Source organism: Falco naumanni, chromosome 4, assembly GCF_017639655.2.
Source record: "Falco naumanni isolate bFalNau1 chromosome 4, bFalNau1.pat, whole genome shotgun sequence".
In the NCBI taxonomy this organism is placed as follows: Eukaryota; Metazoa; Chordata; class Aves; order Falconiformes; family Falconidae; genus Falco; species Falco naumanni.
The window spans coordinates 21,381,215-21,401,705 of NC_054057.1; the positions used below are offsets into that span (position 1 = coordinate 21,381,215).

Below are 20,491 nucleotides of genomic sequence, written 5' to 3' on the forward strand. Positions count from 1 at the left end.
CTACTTTGAATTATTGATCTCAAGATGTATATAAATTTGTACTATCACACATTCAGAGTTAGAATAGCAGTATGATTCTAACCCTTCACATAGAATGCACGTATAAACTTTTCTCGTGAGAAAATCTCATGAATTCACATTAGACAGCTGTATTACAGTAAGCACTTTTTAGTATTTATCTGTTATTTCTAAACTCTGTAGTGAAGGGACATACACAGAATAGACTGGGAGGACATACATTTTTTTAAAAAAAAATATGTTTGTATGCATATATTTGTATTCTCCATTTCTGTGTAGAAAATTAACTTAATTAATGGAAAATTATTTAAATCCTGAGAAAAAGCAGGTGATTTGTATACCTTTACTTAAAAAAAAAATTCTTACTATTGTTATGAAGTGATGGTCGTCATCACATTCTTATTGGTATTGTGCCAAGTAAGATCTGTGTGTGTCTTCTTAGGCAAAGACAAGCACCAAGTACCACTAAAAGGCATTTGTAAGCAGCTGAAAAAGTTGATTTTGTTTACGTAGCAGTGTTGTCTGAATTATCTACAGATAGGCAAACACAATATAGTTCTTAAAATAGCCTGTAATGTTAAGCTTTTTTAGTTTATTTATTGGATCTATATTTTTGTGTGAAATGTGAACACTGGCTTAAGCCAAGTCTACGTTCATCAGAGATAAGGTTGGTTGTAGTTTCACTTAGCAGTTGTTTTAGGCAGCGATAGAAGTATGGCATGTTATTCTAATCAAGGAATTAGAATTTTCTGTGGTGTGTCCATTGTGGATGACAAAAATTTTTAACCCTTATGTTTGACTTTATTTTAAGATTGAAGAGGCTGTTATATAGTGGTATTAATTTTCTAAATTTTGTTCTTAGAATCATGCTTACAGTGAATCTTATAGTTCAAAGAAGAAAGCTGCTTATTCCCATAAAGATTTATTGGTTAGTTTTCTACTGTAATACTGCATATAAAGATACTAACTGTGTAGAGTTACATACTGATACAATTATGGATGAATTTATTAGTTTGCTGGCATATACTGACATAAATGTTTTAAGGAAAAAAGGAATTGCTAGTATTGACTAAATTCTGACCTGGAGTTGAGTGTTTGAAACTCTGCTTGTGGCAGTGGAATCCCATGAATGGAATCAGCAAAATAGAAATCACATTCTGTTGGAGGCCTGGGGGAAGGCTTTTGGAACTTTTTTTTTAAAAAGTGGCACTTATTTGGATTAAAGTTTATTCAGTCAGGATGGAGATACATGTTCTGTTGTTTATGCTTTGTCCACTATCAGCTGGAGGTATTTTAAATACCCATGTACAGCAGATTGAATAAACCATAAACTCTGACATTAACCCAGTGAACTGTTGAGAAAGGCATGTGGATTACTGTGATCTTCCAAACGCTGTTTTACAAAGTTCAGTGTGAAACATGAATACAGTGCCAAGAAAATAAATATTTTTTTTATACAATTTTTCAGCAGGTTTTGGCACTGATGAATTAGCAATTGTGTCAGGGACTGGGGGAGTCAGAGCAGCAGTGGACACCTTTGTTGAGACAAAGCTGAAATAATTTTTATATTTACTTATAATTATTTGTATTGCAGCACTTCCCTGTGCTGTTTCCCTGTTCCCTCAGTTCTTAAATAAACAGGAATTTTTCTGCCTCCTGGGGCCTCTTGAGATATGAAGCACTACATTCTGAAAGCTCTACTTTTTGCCATGTCTTCATTTCTTTGTTTTTCCTTCTTTATATATTGGGGTTTTTCCTCACATATACATATATATGCAATTTGTGTAGGACCCATCAAGACCCAACAGAAGCAAGCCAAGTGTAATCGCTAGGCTTTCAGCACGTGCACTTGGTGTGAAGAACAGTGGTAGGGTACAGACTAATGCTGATCACATAAGCATCCATCCCTTGTTAAATTCTTAGGCATGTCTATCATTCTGTCTCCCCAAACGTGCCGATGCAGGATGATATCTAGTGGAAAAAAATTTTCAAGCAAATAATTGTACTAATTATTAGCAAGTTTTGTTGATTTTTTTTCTTTCATGCTCCACTTGTCACAGTTTAGATAAACTTTTCAGGGTTTTCTTACTTATTCGAGAGAAATTAAACCCCAAAACTATTTACGGCTTTGGGCATGGCATTAAAAATACAGTTAATGCTGATATACAGAGTATATAAGTAGTTCTTGGGCTTATTTACGCTTTACTTGCTTCAGAAAGTTATATGGATTTTCAGTCAACCATTGGGATTTTCTTTACATCGTTCTGTACAAGCTCTAAGCTTGGGAATGTTTGGGCAATGTTGAGATGGAACTTTTGCAAGATGTACAAATGCAGTCTTTGTTTTCTCTTTTCTTTTTTTCCCCCCACAGAGTGGAATTTACTATGATCAAAGAAACTATAGCAGCCTTAGATATAGTAAACCAGTTTCTTCCTACCATACTCGGGTCTGTCTCCTTTTCCTATATTATTTTTTTTTAATGTGTATAAAATACATACTTGGTTTTGCTTACTTATGCTATATGCAGCAGACTTGCCTCTCTTTCTTTCTGTAACATTGCAAATTATTACAGCTAGTAGTAGTTACAATTGTATTTCTTGCTTTTAAGGGTTGGCTTTTATAAAATGAATGGATAACATGCAAGTTGTTCTGTTTTCTGCATATGTGAGGTTTAAATTTTAAATAATGTTTCATGATTGCGGTATGATATAAAGAAAACAACTAGCAGCTGTGACATTTGCCTTTTCAAAGTCCTTCAACAAAAAAAGTCTTTAAGTTTAGCAACAATATATTACTGTAGAAGAAAGTGTAGTACAAAGGATAAATCAGTGGTCTGTTGTGAGACAGGTAGTATCTTCCTGTACTTGCGGCTACTGTCGTGGTCAGCTTTGAATAACTACCTAGAGGAAATTGATGTGCCTTTTGAAAACTACTTAATTTCTTACAATTCTCTTCTACGCATCTTCTGATAAAAATACTAGATTGCTTTAATTAACATTTTAATTATGATTTCAAAGGTAATGTGTGTTCTTGGAGTGTTTATCATTCTTAAAGCTCCTGTCTGTTACAGAGGTAAAACTTAGCATTTTTATTTATAGAAATTTTGGGGAATATAGAGCAATAGATTAAAAAAATAATGTATATAGAAAAAAGCGTTTCTGACTTTTTCTATTCTTCACACTACAGTCATCTTCTCTATACAGTGATCCAGTGGCAACAACTAGAAGTTACAGGGTTAGTACGATATAATATCTTTTCTTCGGATGTTTGAGTGACCCTCAGATGTAAAATTATGCTTTTCTTTATAGGTGTCTGCTTCTGTAAACACTGGTTTGATAAGAAGTATCAGTTTGGTTCGTAAGCACCATTTGCATGGTTGCTTTTAATTTGTATTGTATGGCCATGGGGCTTGGCAGTATTACATGAGCATTGTTTTCATATTTTTAAATAAAGCTGCAGCTTGTGTGTATTGTTTTGTGGAGGCATTCAGTTTGGTGTTTTTAACATCATTAAATTGCCTCTTTTAAGTATTTCAGTAGTTGCTGGTTTGCTCATCTGTTTACAGATAAGCATAAAGTTTATGAATACAGCAGTGATGCTGAAGAGATTAACAAGAAGTTAATCCAACTATACTAAAAAAAAACTGCATGTATAATACTAAAAAAAGTATTTAAATAAGTTAGGCATTTGAATGGGAAAAATCATTGTCAGGAGATTACAGAACTTTGTGGTGAATACACTTGAAATATTTTTAAGTAAGATGTCATATTTGAAGTTAATAAAAGGCAATAGGATGAAAATCTAATTGCATCTTCACAAACTAAAAAGTATCTAGAAGCACCATACAGATGGCTAAGATAGCTCTACAAAAAGTTGTTGTCTTTAAAATGTGACATTCGTACCTGATACTTTATGGCTTTTGCTGCTACAATAGTTCAACTTATACTGCCATGTAGAGTCATACTAAACGTGTAGAAAACTGACCTATTCTTATGTAATATTTTTATAGAGCTAGTGAGATCTTCTGAACCTGGATTGCAAGCAGAGATAGTTTACTTCTCTGGCTTTGTGCATATTCTCAAGGAAATATTAGAAGATCCAGTGAGAGAACAAGACTGTAATGACTGCTATTATACTTAATAGTATATATATAATACATATAATATATATATCAGTATATAATTCTGATATACGTATAATTAATTCTACTTTCGGCTAGCAATCCCTTCATAGGTAGGGAGAAGGCAGCATGAGACTGTAATTTATTTTTTTTTTCAATTGTGTTGCCCAGAACTGCTTTTATTATCCACTGCTGAAATAGATTTCAGCCTTGCACCTTGAGATATTTTCCTTCAGGAAAACTGGCCTACATGAGCACAAAGTAATAGCGCTTCAGTTCCCAGGGTGTATTAAAACTTCTGAAGGCTTCAGAACAGTGAAAACCAAATGGCAGTTTAAATACTTATTTTTCTTCTGAAAATTGTTAAGATTTTGTATTTTCAAAACCAGTTTGGCTATTTTTTCAAGGAAATAGATTTATATTTGGAAATAGATATACCTAATAATAGGAGGAAGTGTTGCTGGAAGTTTTCACAAATTGTTTGTTGTTTCAAAAAGTATAATGTTGACTGGAATGTGCACAGATGGGATAAGATGGAGTACAGTGCATAAGAATTTCCATGTATGTGTGGCATAATTACTCCTGAGACTGAATGTAGATGGTATTTCCTTCCCTCTTTCTCAGGCATCGTTGTGTGGTGATGGATTACATAGCTCGTATAGTTCTCGCACTGTAAGTGTAATAGGCTTTTGGTTTCTTCCATTATCTTTGTTTTCTGGAGACAAAAATCTATGAAAATTGTGAAAATTCCCTTCGTAACTTTTCTTTAGCCATCTGAATACAGTTACTCTTCAAGAGCAAGCTCAGTTCGAAGTAGTCCTGTGGTGAGCATTCCTCTTGCATGATTTGCTGAATGCTTTGATATTAACGCACAACACTGATGATCATTTTACTGACCAACACACAGACTTGATTTTTCAGTTCACATCAAAAAAATTCAGTGTCAGAGATGTGATTTTTAGCAAGATGTAAAGTTTTAGCAGTAAGACAGTAAAATGTAGAAGCAATAAGGAATTTGGTTTTTCTAAATGTTTGTAATGTATATAATTGGAAGCAGTTGGAAACCGGAGTATAGTGCACAGTTGAAGTTGTCACCTTATGTTGTAGTTGGGGCAGCCATGTGAAACTCACTATCATATGCCTGCAAAAGTCTTTCAGGGAAGAGGACTAATGCAAACTTTGTTATATCATGCAGTGAGAAGTAACTGGCTCATTTTTGCAGTGACCAGTATTTGAAACGGAGAGAAATTGTTTCGGAATCTGTATTGTGTTGAAAGTGTCATTCCAAAGATGGCTTTTCATGCTGCACAGTAACTTTTAAATAATTCTACTCTGTTTCTACCACAGAATAATTGTCTAAGTTTCGTTGGTACAGCTGCTTATTTGTCATGGTAGACAAAAAAGCAGATGAGTGTTCTGGTATGGGTTAAACTGAAAGGGTTGGTCCTTTTTTAATTTTTCACATATTCTTAACATTTCACATATTCTTAAATCTGTTTTCATTTGCTTAGTCTCTATAATAACATTTATCAGATACTGTATGTTTTTAGCTACAAGAGATGTCAGAGTGAATTTTTGAGGTTGTAGGAAAAGGGGAATTTTGCTGTTCCTTAATGAAGTTCTAAAACCTAAGAGGTATTAACATCCACCTGTAAAGTCTCTCAAACTGTGAAAATACTGCTTGTCTCCTTAGTTTTTCTTAACATTAAGAATCATTCCTGAAGTACATTCTTTATACGTATATAGGAACATACGCATACCAGGTATCAGTATGTATATGTGACATCAATAATGCCAAAGTACTATTCACTCACACTAATGAATGATTGAGTCCAAAATATTGGTTTAATGAAATAATTCTGAAAAGCTGATGAAGTAAAAATCTTACTGCTTTCACTTTCTGCTGTTTCTATGGTTAATGATTTGCGTTCTGTCTGGGTAGTGCATTGGAAATTTGCTCAGTAGTTACTGGAAATCAAATGGAAAAGTAGGAGAGAATATGGAAACAGTAGAAAACACTGGTGAAAACCTGAATAATTCTTAAACTGAATCGGGATTAAGATGAGGCTACATCACTCATGTACATCAAGTACAAAGAAATAAAGAATTATTTTTTTAAACGGTGAAAATTGGTTAAGGACAACATATTTTCAAACTGTTCATTTAAGTATTTTCGCATATAATCACTTTAAAGCTAAATATAACGTTCACTGTAACATCCTGCATTTTGAAGTAGAACGTTATCAAGACAACACTTTTGGTAAACCTACTCTTCTCATTAAATACTATCTTTAATACATATGATGTTTTCTCAGTTAAATATTTGACTTAAATGCCCATGGCAGTTGTTGTTACTGTAATGTGCTTAGATATATTTTGTCAATTTTACCACTGATGTGTAGCATTAGTGTTTTTTCCTCGCCTCTTTACATGTCTTTCTTGATGTACAGCTTTGGGGAGTAAGTTTGTCTTCTATTATAAGGCCTCTTGAGAGTTTTGAATGACAGGAAACTCAGATAATATTCATAACTAATAGTGTTGGGATTGTATTGATTTGAAAAAAGACAACATTTATAAATAGAAATATTTTTTTCTTTATCAACTTGTGATTATATAGTCTTTTTATGATCTATGAAGCTTTTTTTAAAAAAATAATTTTTGTAGCTTGTTTGGCAATCTGTTGGTGCTAAACCTTTTGTATCTGGAATGCTTGTATTTTTATATTACTCCAAATGAGGCAACTGGATCAATAATAAATGTTGATTGCTTTTAGTTACTGTAAACTGTAAGAATAATAAACATGGGGAGTGTTTAAAAAACAATGCATATGCATGCTCAAGTATTTGTATCAGTGCGGCACGCGTTCACGTAGACACTAAAATAGCGAAATTCTGGAAGTATGTTTAAGATTTTACAGCTGTTAAACTGTTAGAAAAGCAAGAATAAATGGCAATAATGGAGATTTAAGTTAGGATTTCCTGTTTGGTTTTTTTGAAATAAACTTTTGTTCCTTCTGTGGTATCACCTTCAGTTTTTTCACCCTTCTTCTTGTCTTTTGAAGTCCTCTGATTTTTCTGATCAAAGTGAAACTGCTGCTGACTATTTTAGTCGTTCCAACCGCAGGGGAAGCATTGTTTCCGAGGCAGATGATGTCCAAGGTTTGAATAGTGTGAGTTTAATGCTTGTTGCTATACTGTGGTGAAACTTACTAAACATGGATTTTCTTTTCATACTCTGAAAGTAAATCCTGTAAAAGCATTCAGAGCTATTTAATGGCACATAGGTTTGTTGAGGAGTTGGGGCTGGTTTTTGTTTTAAAATATCTGGAGTCTGAATTTTTAAAAAGCATGCTGGTTTATTTTAAAGGGGATTTTGCCTGTTGCTAGAAGCATGTGTCAAATGTTAACCCTTCACATTTTTTGTATGTGATAAGCTTAAGCATCTCTTAAATGTAAAATATTGGCATGTTTTTCTTAGGGAATTATCAATGTGTATTTTTGGTGTGTATTTTATGAATAATACTGCTTGGTTTAGTGACAAAAATAAATACTTACAACTGTGCCCTTGTTCAGTGCATTTTAAATGTTCGTTCATCTAAGATGAGATTTTGTCAGGATCCGTTACTGGAGCACTTGTTGGCTGTGCTCTTGCATTGAATCCCAAATCAATAGAGCATGTTACAGGAAAATTATCATGACAACTTTCCTGTGCATCCCTTCAGTCTGAACGTTGTTTACACCAAACCTAGCTGCCTTCTCTTTGTTTCTGCTATAAGTTCTAGAAATTCTTGCTACTTCCAGTCAAAACTCTCGTGTTTAATAGTAGCGAAAAAAAGGGAAATTTCTGGTTTCAGACATCTTTGAAATAATAGTCAGGGTTAGTATGTGCAGTAGAAAGTAAAGTTGGGAGAACTGGGCCTATTTATTTGGGCAAAAGGGGATGCTCTTTGGTGATGAGCAGCTTGCAACTGCTTGATTAGGTAAGAGCCAAATTCTTCATACTTCTGCCAAGCAGTGCTGCAAGGACCAGCAGCCTCGCACTGCAGCTTAGGACGTTTAGACTAGACATTGTGAGAAGCTCCACGAGGAGGTTAGTGTTGAACTCTGAGAAGTGACAGCAACGCTGGAGAACCTCCCTCAGGAACTGGTGAGACTTAGCTAGATAAAGCCGCAGCGATTCTGCTTTGGGTGGGAGGCTGGGCTAGTTGGCTGCTAGAGTAACCCCTACACCCACCGGTTCTGTGATTCTGCTTTCAGATGATTTAATACTCTTATAGTGCTGTGTAACTTGAGCATGGTGTTTAGCCCTGCTCAAAGCACGAGAGACCATTTTTCCACTTCAAATTTTAGCTTTCTCTCTAATAAACATGCTTTTCTGAAAATAATGCCCTGCTAAAAGAAAACGTGGAGGCTGAGACGGGCAATTAAGCTGCCTTGTCAGTTGCTTTTAGTATCATCCTCATCATTATTATGTATTATTAAATTCCAAATTTATATTTTTAACTGGAGACTTCAGATCAATTGGATTCTTCTCATCATTTTAGTATCACAGTGGTGACAAATATTTGCAATTTACAGTTTCAGTACATCATTGGAGATGGTGAATTTGCTACAGAAATGTGAAACCACAATAGAAGGAAAAAGAAAGATCTCGTAAAGCAACATTTGTTTCTACTGTGATTGTAGCAGACTTCCATGTCTCTTCTCCCTGGGCTTGGAGATGAACGTGTGTTCTTGGGAAAGCAAGATACTGAGATACCATACTCAATGTATCATACTTGTTTTTTTAAAATATGGTGACATGTTAAGGTCTTGATTTAACTCCACCTGTTGTGATTCATAGAAATGAAGAAAATACAGAGATCTACAATATAACTTTGCAATATTAGAGTTTTCTAAATAAGAAGGGGCTGTGGTAGTTGTTTTGCTTAGGCTTCAATACATAAAATACAAATTGAAAGTATTTTTTTAGGTTGCTATTAATTAGCGCACTTCTCTTAGGGGCTTTTACCTGAATTGGTTTTGTCCTGATGTAACTGCAGGTTTCAGCAAGAAGATAGAAGGAACAAATGGGGTTTTAATAACTAGGACGTTCACGCTGGTGTCACTGATTGTCTGAAATGCACTTGCATGAAGCTTTGTGTTTGTTATGCCACCAAGTATTGTAGTCACTACCCTGTTGAAATTTAAAATAGTGAAACATGTTCTGTTTTCAGTACTTTAATACTGATAATGACTTTTTAAAACCTTCTAAAAAAAGGTTTCTGGCTTTTTCTTTACAAGCATTCATTTACTTTACAGTTGAGGTGAAACTTGCTTTTTCAGGCTAAATTCTTATTTTTATTTTCTCCTTGTCTCGATCTGTGCTAACTTCTTGATTATTTTTTCCCCTATGGTTTTATTTTTTGTTCTTAAGTATTTCTCAGCATCTTTGAACAGAAAATGGTGATTCAGTAGTCCCTTGTTACAAAAGGTGTATTGTGATCACTTTCTCTTTTCACTTTCAGCTGGAAGAAAAGAGTGAAAAATCACATTCAGAAATATTTTCAAGGGTAAGAATTTTTCCTTGAAAAATTACTGAAAAGTCAGTGTTCATCCACAGATGTACAAGCATTAAAATAGCTCAAAAAGTATAATGCTGTGTATTTTTAGCAGAGTGTATTTCAGTAATTTTTAAGAGTTTACATGAGATTTTTAGACGTATTTTTAATCTCCAAAATAAGTGCTTTGTGTCTTTTATTTTGCAAGAAAAGAATCTTTTCTTTTTTAACAAGTTTATTTTTAGCAGTTATTAGTTTCTTGTAGAATTTATCTTCTGTGTGAGAAATATTTAGCAGGAAAGGTTGAGTATTAAGAGTCTAGGGCTATAAAAATCCAAATACTAGATTCCACTGGAGGCTTTCTTCTGAATCCTGGGTAGCAGAAATTAGAATTTTTAGAAATATCTTAAACTTAGTTTTTCAGCACTAACAGCCTCCTTATGAAAGTCTTTTGAACAGACTACTAAGAACTGTAAAGTTGTGATGACTGATGAGTCATCAAAGAGGAACCAAAGTTTCACTGGGAAGAAACGTAAGTGCTGGAAAATAATGGAAAATATTTCTAATATTAAGAAATGGTAAAAAGAAGAGAGGAGTGTTCTATGACTGTGAAGAAATTTATAAAGAATATATACCAGAAATTATTATATTATTCCTCATAAAATGTTTTTCACTTTTTAAGCCCTCATCTCGCAATTCCGTAAGTGCAACTCCACTGAGTGGCAACTCATCCAGGAGAGGAAGTGGAGACACAAGCAGTTTGGTGGATCCTGATGCATCCCTCAGCGAATTACGGGTAAACAGAGTTTTCAGAGAATGTGGAGCTAGTTTAAAATTGTATTTGTGGTTAGGAGGAATTTTTCTTTGCTATAGAACTTCTGGTTTCTTAATAGTAAGAAAAAGTTACAAGAACATAATTTTCAGTCACGAGAGCTTTCTGTATTTATCTTGGTAACTGTATTTGTTGTGTTCATAAATATTTGTGGTGCTAACAGTTCGGCTTATATTAGAACAAGACCTTGTTTATGTCAAATCTGAAACTATTCTTTCCCATTTGACATGGCTTGGATTCACAGATCTAAACAAAATCTTAGTTTCCATCAAGTTGTTGTGAATCAATTATAGTTTCTATGAATTATTGCAGGCTTTGGCATTTGACAAAATGCATGTAAACCTTTTAATGCTTTTTCAACTGTAAGTTATGTCCCCATACTTCTTATGCAATGGTTCGTTCCTATGTCCTGCAGGATATCTATGATCTTAAGGACCAGATACACGATGTAGAAGGGAGATACATGCAGGGACTTAAAGAACTAAAGGTATCAGGGCTCTTCCCAAGCATGCGTTCTGTATGGGTTTTTTTGGGTAATGGAGATATCACTGGTTCCACTAACTATATAACACTTTACTAACAAGTTTTTCAATTTCTTTAAAACATGTATCTAACTTATAATGCGTAGAGAACATCAGTTTAAATTTGTCATTTAAATTTGTCATGTGAGTAAATTATTAAGATATGATGTAAATGTACATAAGAGAGTACATGTTCATTATTTGGTTTATGTTAAAATAGTATTAAACTTTCATATTTTTAGCAGGTGTTTTCTTGTTAGGTAATGAGATGTTCAATTGGGCTTTTTTGAGTTTTGTTAGCAAATAAATATATATTCAAAATAACTGCTATGTATTCAATAGGGAAGAATGAAATGGGATATGTTATGACAAAGAACTGGTTTCAGCAAATACTACATCTTATAACGCGAAACTAAAGCAATAATTTTGAAAGATGTACTGCCGTGAATCTGGGCAGGCATGTTGCTTGCAGGAGAAGATTAATTTTGTTTTAATTCTTTGCCATTAAGAAATACCTTTTTTATGCTTGTGGTTTACATTCCCATTTTCTTTGTCTCAATTACAGGTTGATATTTTCAGCGTTAGGTTAACGGGATTTGTCTGTATTTCAGCTTGTTTAAATTAATATGCTTGCTTTTATTTTGTACATTTTCACACAATTAACAGTTTGCAGTTAAAGTGTGCTTATTTTCCCCTCTTCTGTGTTGAAGGGAAACTGAATACAGCAAATGATGGGGCTTGCAGATCTTTCAGGCTATTTGTTCTGTTCTCTTTCCTGTTACCTAATTGTGAATGATTCCATGTAAAAGTAAAGAGATCTTTCCATATTAGTTTTATATCCCTATAGAGCATTTAATGAATGCTGCTTGTAGTAGACCATGTTACAGTAATGTATTTAAAAGCTTCCTTGAATTTCCTTGATTAAACAACATATTAGTTGGTATAGTGAAGAGAAAATACATAATTTGAGCTGTTCAGTGTAGTAAAAATTATTTCCTCTTTAGAGGATAAGTTACTTGGAATCGGACAGCCATATGCTCAGATGTAGTGTCTTGTTTTAATCATATTGCCATATGAATATTAAAAGGACTTTAAAGAGCAGTAGATTACAAGATTATTAGACATAGCTATGATTGTACTAAATTTGAATAAAACACGAGATTGCTTCACGTGTTCAGAATAGATCTAACTTTCAGACTTCTGCATGTTTGCCAGCATCTCATGGCTACTGTTCCGAATCATTACTGATGCAGTATTATTTATTGTAATCCATTACGGTTACCAAAGAGCACTGAATTGCATTTTATGCTATTGTTAGTACTGAATAATAGTTTTCTTAGTTAATTTGCCTTCCGTAGAGATTCTTTCAGATATCTTTCTTTCTGATTAGGAAAGTATTGCCTTTTTCTCCGTTTCTGTTTTAGCAGTTTTATCTTGTGTACATTAGAAGAGTTACTAGGATACCTGCTTTTACACTACCTTTAAGTGCTTTTTCAGTGGTTAAGTAACAGTGATTTGTAATCACACTACCTTCGTGTCTCTGGTTGCTCATTCCTCATGCTGCTGAGAGTCTGATGTTTATTTGGCTACAAATCTGCTGGGTGTCAGCAGAATAAAATCCAATGTGGATAGTTCTGATTTAGTTAGATCTCAAAATCTTGTCATGTCTCTGATTTAGGTTTTTTGATTCTTTCTATATTCCCTTGCATCAATAGAAAGGGATCCTTTTTCTTTCCTCAACATTTTTCTTTTGTTAAGCTAACAGAGTACTGTCTTCATGTCTTCTGGGTTTAATCATCTTGTTCTAGCCAAGCATGCTAAATTGCATAGCCTTATAGAATTACGGATAGTATTTCTTCATAGCTTTAGGTTATATGCAAAGCCTCATCTATTTCCATTCATGCCTGTTCCAACTGCTTCATCCTTAGCCATCCCACTGCCTCATTCAAGTGTTTTGGAAATTCTTCCAAATCCGTATTATTTCTCATGAAACTGGGAGATTACTGAAACTGCATGGAATTCTTGAACATTGGGAACATGTGTAATACTTCAGTTGAAAAGAAGGAACAGTTCCAGAGAAGTCTTAGCACTGTTCCAGGTTTTATTTAACTGATTGGAGACCCTTAGGCATAGCTTGTTTTCTTTCTTAGAAGCAATTCTGACTCTTCTGCCTCAAAATAAATTTATTCCTTTTCCATCAGTGCAGATTTTCTCCTCCATTAACTTGTTGATTGATGACACTTTAATCCAGTCTTGTAAGCCTTACCTAGTCTCCTCTTTAAGGCTCGAGTCCTGGGGCATGTGGCATACAATAAGAGGCTGAGGCAACTGGATTTGATAAGTCTTGGGGTGATAGGCAGCAGTATCGTTGTTGTTTTCAGCTGCGTGATAGGAGGCTATAAAGACAAGGCAGACTCGTTTCAGAGATGCAGTGACAGGGCAAAATGCAGCAGGCAAAAGTTGCACTGTGAGGGCAGAAATTCTAATTACACCTCAAGAAAAAGACTTTGCACAAGGCAGGCTGCCAGACACTGGTACAGGTTGTCCAGCCAGGTTCTGCAGTGTACATCCCTGTAGATCCTTAAAATGAACTGGAGATGAGCTGTAAGCAGCATGATCTTGGTTGGCTGTGTTTAATTAGGAGATTGGACCAGATGGCATCCAGATCTTTGCCAGCCTAAATTACTGCATGCTTCCACTCACCATACTCACAGAAATAATCAAATTGGAATTTTTTTCCTAGTTGTTCTTTTTGTTAAATTTTGGTATCTCCCCATAAAAAGACTGCAGCATTCATTTTAATTTTTCTTTTCTCCTCTAAATTGAATTACTCTTTGAAAATCTTTGGAAGGTTTGCTGACTCTGACATCTTGTTTTACCAATCTTCACAAGATTTGTCATGTTTACACCATCAAAAAAGAGGTTTTCTGTGACTTTAAGAATTACTTGAATGCAGTTAATATATTCTTCATTTTTTCATTGTTTTCTTCTCTCTTATCCTGAATCTTTACTGTTTGCTATTTTCTACTTCCCAGATTACAGTAGTACCTTTCATTTATTTTCAGTATTTTCATTGTCACTTCTGATCTGTAGTCTATCAGGATGCATCTTAAGTTATTTTTTCTGGAGTTTCTAAAATATTGTGTTTCTCCAGCACAAAATTCCAGAATTCAGTGAATGGAACAGAGAGGTATAAAAACATGTGGTTATGATAAAATTACAAAAGGTAAAATACATGCTTAGGGACAACTTTCTCAAAATGGAGATTCAGAATATGTTTGGGAGTTGGGCTTTCTTGTTTTTTTTATATGGAATATTGAACTGTGACTTGGTATCTCTAAAGAGAAGACACAAATACAATTTCGAAGGAAATGGTTGTGTAACTTTACTGTATAACAGATAGCACTCCTTAGTGTTTCCTTAGGAAACTTAGATTGTTACCACCTTCTCCCCTAACATCTTAGTCCTTAGTTCCATTTTCTGGAAAACCCAAGCCTGGTGCCCTTCCTGTGCTAGTGTTTTTACTGTCATAATATAAAAAAATTAAAAATGGAGGTTATGCTGCTTAGGCCTTGAAAGAACAGATTACATTAAATACTAAGGGATTTGTAGTAGGACACAGGTCTACTTTGGAAAGAGAATGGCATAACACTTCATTTTCAAGTCTAAAATTGGGATGCTGAAACAAAATTTTTGTATATTTAAAAGAATGCATGTTAAAATCATTGCATGTTTAAAAGTTCCTGAAGTAATAGCTGTTCTAGTATTTGAATAGTTGACATTTGTTATAGTACCGGGGGGAGGAATGGATAAAATTATTTTGGTAAATGTGAGAGAATTGCGTGTATAGGAATATACATAGCAAGGCATATGTGCACCTTCAAGTAGAGAATCAAGCATGTGGATTTTTACATGCTTTTTTTTTTTTACCCAAAAATATTAGTAAAAAATAGACAAAATGCCTGCTTAAACAGAGAATCAGTATTACTGACAAAATGTGACTGCCTTAAATCTTGGAATCTGAGGTAACAGCACTACTTAAATAATAAGTGTTAAGTTAAAGCTTACTCCTAGAGATTTCTGTGATCTTTTTTAGTGGTTTAATTGTCTGAGTTGTCTGTCAGATTTGTTGCCTCATTCTGAGGCGTCCTCTCGTGCATGCACTGAAAATACAATAAGGCTGTGGTATTACTATTCCATCCCTATAGGTTAAGTTGTGAAGATGGCAGAGTAGAAAACACAAGTGGAATATTATCTTGTAATTTTCATACTTTTGTAATGATAACTTTTCTTTGCTGTGTATGACCTAACCTGGATAATGGAAGTTGAACTGTGACTTGGTATCTCTAAAGGGAAGACAGGAATATAATTCAGAAACAAAAATGTTTGCGTAATTTTGCTGTGTAACATATAGCACCCTTCAGTGTTATGATGGTATTTTAGCATTATGAAAATGCATCAGAAAGTTAGACTAATGTAAGCTTTTCTATTATCTAGGATTCGCTAGCTGAAGTTGAAGAGAAGTACAAGAAAGCTATGGTTTCCAATGCTCAACTAGACAATGAGAAAAACAACTTGGTTTACCAAGTGGATACGCTAAAGGATGTCATTGAGGAGAAAGAAGAACAGATAGCAGAGTTCTATAGGGAGAATGAAGAGAAGTCAAAGGTACTGATTTTTAAGACTTTTTTTATAATTATAAAAATAAACCATAGAAGCCTGGACTGCCTAGTAACTAAGTCTATCTCAGTAATCAAAGATTTTTTGAGTATTGCGTCATTTTTCTTGAAAACGGAAAACACCTCTACCACCCCACCCCAGGAAAAGGGTTATTTAATTAATTCAACACACTAAAGATAAACTGTGCATTTACATCAAATGGGACATGTTCAGTCCCACTTCGTTATGGCAGCTTTTAACAGCAATATTTAGATAAATTCTGTATCTGTGCTTTTCTCTTTAATATTGTGCTTAAGCCTTTAAGTGTATCTTTTCTTTCTACTCTACATTTTATTAAATAAAGTCTTCTGTATAGCAAGTATCTGGAGAACTTAACTAAAACACTGATTCTGTGATTTTTAGGCACTTGGTAGGTAAAATTTCTCAGATTGTCACAGTATTTTCTTAGATAATGTTTTGTTAAGTGATACTACTAACTTTTTTTAAACTTTATATTGCAAATGTCAAAGCCAAAGTAAATAAAAATACTTTACTTAATACAGGAATTGGAAAGACAGAAACACACGTGCCTTGTTCTGCAGCATAAGCTGGATGAACTTAAAGAGGGCCTTCGACAGAGGGATGAATTGATAGAGGTATGTTCATATGAGATAGTGTTTGATAGAACTTTTGCAAATAAATATGGTGTAAGATTTGAATCACACACAAAATCTCACATTTTTAAGAAAGAATTTATTTTCTTCTAGGGCATAGAACTTAAGATATCCAACTCTATAAAGTTGAAAAAGTCTCTGCAGGTTTTTCATGTGTGTTACATCTCATAAAATCCTTAATTCTTGTGAGAATTGCGGTTCTCATGAAGGTTCCTTGTATCTTTTCTTCCTTGCAAGGGCAGAACTAATGTTTGTATGGCTAAAATATATTTGCATAGCCAGTTCTAATGCAATGTTATTCTTTGCTTTTCCCAAAAGTTTCCATTTCAGTTACTTCAACTTTTCTGAGCATCAGCCACTGAAGTTTCCAGTAATGAATATTTGTTTACTTACCAGTCAAGAATAAATGTAGCAACAGTGGTCAGCAATGGTATTGGGTCATAACCATGTTACTGGGTGTGCGGTGTGTTCTCTTGCTTCCCTTGCCCTGTTCAGTGTGTTTCCTCCTCCTCCTCCCCACCACCTTTTTCCTCTGGAAACAAATCAGTGTTCCCTGAAGTCCTAGAGCTATTGCGAGTCTTCATTTTGGAATGGTCCACCAAGGTATGTCCACAGAGATCAACAGTATGCAGGTGTCCTTTTCCTGTTGATTTCAATTCTTGCGCTGGAAGTCATCGTTCAGTTAATACATCATTTTCCCACCTCTATTTGGTTTCAGTTAAAATTGATGAGCCAAGGTTTCAACTACCTGATTTTCAAAAGCTATATAATATTGCATTTCATTGATAAGTTTCTTTCCCCACTAAGTTCTTGTGCTCTCCAGGCTAGTAGTACAGTAACTCCAAAAGACTTTTGAAGAGTCCCAGATCTGTTGTGGTTACTGAGGAAATAATAAGCTTCACGAACCTGGAGTTGATATGATTTACTAGCAGAAGAAAACAAATTAGATAAGCCTAAGTAGCAGCATTTAGTGGCAGATTGATGCTGACAAGCAAAAAGCTTAGCAGGTTCTGGTTGTAGCTTTGTTGCTTGCTCTGGGTTCTCTTTGACTTCAATGTGAATTAAAAAACTTTTTTACTACTTTGAATTTTGGTTGTTTGGGTTTTTCCACTTAGGTTTTTTAAAGTATGTGAATCAAGAATATACAGTAGATTTGTCTGGAGTGTTTGCTGTGGTAGGATGTAGCATATGCATTGAATATTCACCAAATGCATACAGTTCCTTCAAAGATTTGGCCCATATTTAACATTTGAGTAACTTTTCTGTCTATTAACATTAACAGAAGATCTAGCTGAAGCCATTTAGTGTTTTGCAGAAACACATTGTCTTCCATTCCCAGGTGCAAAATCAAGTTTATTCACTAGGAGGGCAAAAAATTGTGTGTAGCCTTCAAAATTAAGTCATCTTCATACATATTTGTATGAACATAGTAAAGAATTGTAGTTATGTTTGCAGTGCAAGCAGCAAAATGCAGTGTTAAATAAAAATAGGACCGCGCTTGATATATATTAATTCAGTATCAGAAAGCAGTCAGAAGCCCTATTTCACTCCCTGGATGCCTGATTCAAACTTCCTTTATTCTTTCAAGAAGATTTTCTGTTTTGTAAAACACTCCTAAAACTGCTTGTTAACATTAGTGTTCTCTTCCAAATGGTACTTGAAAGTATCTGAAAATTACAAGGAAGTTTATTTTCCTGTAGAAAGATGTTATCCTGAGTCTGCAGTGAGAACTGTTACTAAAGAAAAGTAGCTCTAGCTGCACTAAATTCTCCTATCAACACTGATTGAATAAAATTCATTACTGTTCTCTTGCATGAATTCATAAAGAATATATTAAGTTGGTCCTTTTTTCTTTTATCTTCATGCTCATAAACTCTTTGGTTGACTTTTGTTACTTATTTCCTTTATCTGTTTGAATGTTTGGGTTTTTTCCATTTCTTTACTTCTTTCCTCTTTTACTCTTCCCTCATCCTATTTACTACAGGAGAATCAACGCATGCAGCAGAATATAGACTCCATAACCAAAGAGGTGTTTGATCTCCAGGAGACAATTAATTGGAAAGATAAAAGAATAGGGGTATGAATCAAATATGGGGGGAAAGGTATTTTTGCATTTTAGAAGTAGATGAATGCCCCCCACACCCCAAGGAATGCTGTGTACACCAAAGAAATGAAGGCCAGTCCCAATTTAAATATTTAAAATGTTTTGCAATCTCTCTCTTCTTTATAAAATGAGCTCCATCTCATCTTTACTTGCATAATGATGAATAATACAAATGAAATCTATAACATAATAAACTGTTATGTATACAGTTTTACAATTTTTTACAAAACATCTTTTACCTGAATTCATGGCTTGAAAAAGTCATTGTTTCCTTATTCAAAAAAAAGGAATTTTTATGCAGATTTGAAATTGGTTTTAAAGATCTAATCTCCCTAGAGGCAAATACAGTTTTCAGAACCTGAACACTTCAAAGCTTGCTTGCCATTTGAGTCCTGCCTCTGTCATCATCTTAACAATTTGCATAGGAATTAGTGGATTTTGAAATGGTCTACTCTACACTACCTGAGATAAGAGAGATTAAATACTCTAAATAATAGAAAACCTAGAATGCTGCAGGAGCTAAGGACCAAAATGTAGAGAGGCCTCACTGAACAACTGTACATCACACTTGTGTTTGGCATACATAGAGATAAAAAATATGACCTTGAATTGATTTCTGTGGTCAACTTGTGCGTTCCTGTATTGCACTTCTGATCTTTCTAGGGCTGGTTAGCTTGGATGCATCACTGAACCAAGCTGGTACGGTGATACCACACACAAAATACCAGAGTTACCAGGTATGGGAATTGAGAGAATCAAAACAGTGGTTAAGTGGGACCTTTTGAGGACCATCTGTAGGGCTCCTGTGGAAGGAAGAACTGTTGATACTAACTATGCAGCTAGTGTAGGTCAGGCAGGGTTTGTCAGCTTTGCTTCTGGGCAGCACAAAAGGAGTAAAACTGTTAAGAGTCAGCCTGATCGTTGGTAATAACCACAGGACTCTGAACTTGTGGCTGTTCTGGTCCACAAGTACATTGCCTGGTGGTGAGACGTTGCTGACTGGAAAGTGTTCAGAAAGGAATTTTCTGCCTCTTAGTAACTCTAGGGTTGTTTTGCTCTAATTGAATTTTAAGTCAGATTTTGACATAAAGCAATTTTCTAAGAAATCTGTGTATTTGCTGGAGTTCAAGTCACTTTGAAAAGTTATCTTTTACCTGATGATGCCCATTTAAAAAAAAAAAAAAAAAAGCCCTGTTATACTGTCTTATTTCAATCCATATTTATTTCATGTTTCAGTCCTTCAATTTGTATTTCAATCTTTTCTTCCATCATAAAATAATAGTTTAACATTTACAAGTGCTTTCTGAACATTCTTCTGGAAGTCTTTTTTTTTTTAACCTTTAATTAGCCATATTATTTCCATACTTAAGCTTCACCTTTGTGTTCTGGACTGTCTAGATTTGTGCAAATTTTTTTGTGCCAGAGTTAGTACAGAACATATAATTTATCTCATGTTCAACATAATAGCTACCAGCCAGATTGACCAGAAATATACATTTTCCTTTAGCTGAAATTTTCCTGCCAGTTTATGCGTTCTTGTAAACACCATAACGGGATTTTTTTCTTTATTTTTAATTTGGAGGGGTTTTTTACCATCTCAAAATGGAAATCTTCTGGTTCTTAAAATGAAAAAAATACTGCTGTTTTTTCTTTCTCACTTCTGTTATCTAAAAACATTTGCATACTTTTCTTAGCTCACAGTTTTTAAGTCTTTCTCCCCAGTACCGAGTAGCTTTAATTTTCACTCTATTCCAGCTTCAGAAATCTGAGAAGCTTCACAGAGGAGTAATTAATTTATAACTAAAATTGTGACCTAGTTCTACAATGTATGCAAGTTAGCCTGATGCTACCTCGGGAAGAAAGGGAGGCAAGCAGAACAGAGATGGCATGAGTTTGTTTTACACCTGCTGCCTTTCATTGTCCTGTTTCTACGAAGTGATTGAAATCTGCAGTTGTATTTGGTCTTAAATTAGATCAAGTTGAGGACACTTAACTGTAACTTCCAGGTTATATTCCTGAAATAT

General features: G+C 34.5%; 1 protein-coding gene across 11 annotated transcripts in view; it reads left to right on the forward strand.

The window, feature by feature from the left end:
- The window catches only part of LRRFIP2 (LRR binding FLII interacting protein 2), a 58,539-nt gene that overhangs the window by 28,737 nt on the left and 9,311 nt on the right, over positions 1 to 20,491 (forward strand). For 2 of the 11 annotated variants that reach the window (XM_040591111.1, XM_040591113.1), the window contains exons 4-8: positions 9,645 to 9,689; positions 10,360 to 10,473; positions 10,925 to 10,996; positions 15,528 to 15,698; positions 16,253 to 16,345. In XM_040591111.1, the coding sequence (XP_040447045.1) occupies positions 9,645 to 9,689; positions 10,360 to 10,473; positions 10,925 to 10,996; positions 15,528 to 15,698; positions 16,253 to 16,345 (495 nt within the window). Of the gene's footprint in view, positions 1 to 880; positions 947 to 2,389; positions 2,465 to 3,204; positions 3,253 to 4,762; positions 4,811 to 4,908; positions 4,963 to 7,169; positions 7,308 to 9,644; positions 9,690 to 10,359; positions 10,474 to 10,924; positions 10,997 to 15,527; positions 15,699 to 16,252; positions 16,346 to 18,347; positions 18,441 to 20,491 lie in introns of all 11 variants that reach the window. The other 9 variants (XM_040591112.1, XM_040591114.1, XM_040591115.1 and 6 more) reach the window with 8 other exon arrangements.